Below are 1,257 nucleotides of genomic sequence, written 5' to 3'. Positions count from 1 at the left end.
ACTCATGTCAGCTCAGACTTAGACTAAGGGTGATACAAAATTGTTATTGATCATTACACACTCTGCGTTGCTTCACAGGGTTCAGTAGTGACATTATTATGTTATAAGTTCGAGTTAAGAGGGCACCATTAATTATCTGTATTATTTACTCGCTGTCAGCTTCATATATATAGATTTAGCTTTATGGAGCTTGACATATCTTGTTATACCCAAGAAAACACACACAGACACACACACACACACACACACACACACACACACACACACACACACACGTTTATTGATTAAAATAACTGGTAAAATCAGAGCCAGGTGTCGTAACACTGTAGGTTTATCAGTTCAGCACTTAATTAGTAGACGAGGAAGGGAGATAAGGGGCGCCATGTTACGGATTCGTGTTCAGATGGTTTCCACTGAAAAAAAAAAAGCGAACGTATAAATGAACCAAAATGATGAGAGTGCTGGAGACGTAGTCGTGATCACACCCCACCATCACGCCCGGCCTGCAAGACATCGAGCGTCACGCTGCGAAGATTGCTCTCCGTGGAAAGATTGTCGGAATGAGCAAGAGTGGGATGTCAGCCGACGACATTGCGGGGCAAGTTGGAGTGCACAGATCAACTGTTTACCGGTGGCTGAACAGGTGGGAGGAAGAGGGTGAAGTAACTGACCATCATAGGCGAGGAGCGAGAAGAAAGACTACGGCAGAGCAGGACCAGCAACTAAGACTTTACATTGATAACCACCCATTCTCTAACGCTGAAGAAGCAAAGCGACATTTGCAACTATACGTGTCTACAGAAACAATACGCACACGACTGAAGGAGATGGGCTATCGACATAGATCACCAGCAGTGAATCCAAAATTAACGGAAAGGCATAAACAGTTGCGGCTCGATTTCGCTCACCGATTTGCAGATCAGGACCTTGATTACTGGGGAAGAGTCGTATTCTCAGACGAGAAGACCTTCAGCTCCACCACACATGGACGACTACGCTGCTGGAGGCCAAACAATACGAGGTATTTAACATAATTGTGTACTGTACTATAATTAAGACTATGCAAATAGATAGGGAAATGACAAGAGCCACTGTGTTAATGTCTAAATCATAATGCAAAAATATAAGTAGGGAAGAAAAACCCAACCATATTTTGTTTATCTCAATTTTTACCATAGGTGTTCACGGAACTCCTTATGCCCTTAATGTCATCATATGTTTAGGCTGACCCTTGGTTATTAACCACGCACTCCAGTA

The 1,257-nt window shown here is 43.1% G+C and overlaps 1 protein-coding gene across 1 annotated transcript; it reads left to right on the top strand.

Moving 5' to 3' along the window:
- Window positions 1-560: 560 nt before the first annotated feature.
- LOC145411944 (uncharacterized) lies at window positions 561-1,034 on the top strand. Its single transcript, XM_080281912.1, has one exon. The coding sequence runs from the start codon at window positions 561-563 to the stop codon at window positions 1,032-1,034; it is 474 nt and encodes a 157-aa protein (XP_080138038.1).
- Window positions 1,035-1,257: the final 223 nt, after the last annotated feature.

Source organism: Coenobita brevimanus, chromosome 91 (genome assembly GCF_032717465.1).
Source record: "Coenobita brevimanus isolate Jiangsu-jjx chromosome 91, ASM3271746v2, whole genome shotgun sequence".
NCBI classification, from domain to species: Eukaryota; Metazoa; Arthropoda; class Malacostraca; order Decapoda; family Coenobitidae; genus Coenobita; species Coenobita brevimanus.
This window is presented reverse-complemented; position numbering and strand designations above follow the sequence as displayed.

What these genes read in the sequence shown, in the direction of transcription:
- LOC145411944 (XM_080281912.1), top strand. Translation starts at nt 561, where the DNA reads ATGAGCAAGAGTGGGATGTCAGCCGACGACATTGCGGGGCAAGTTGGA.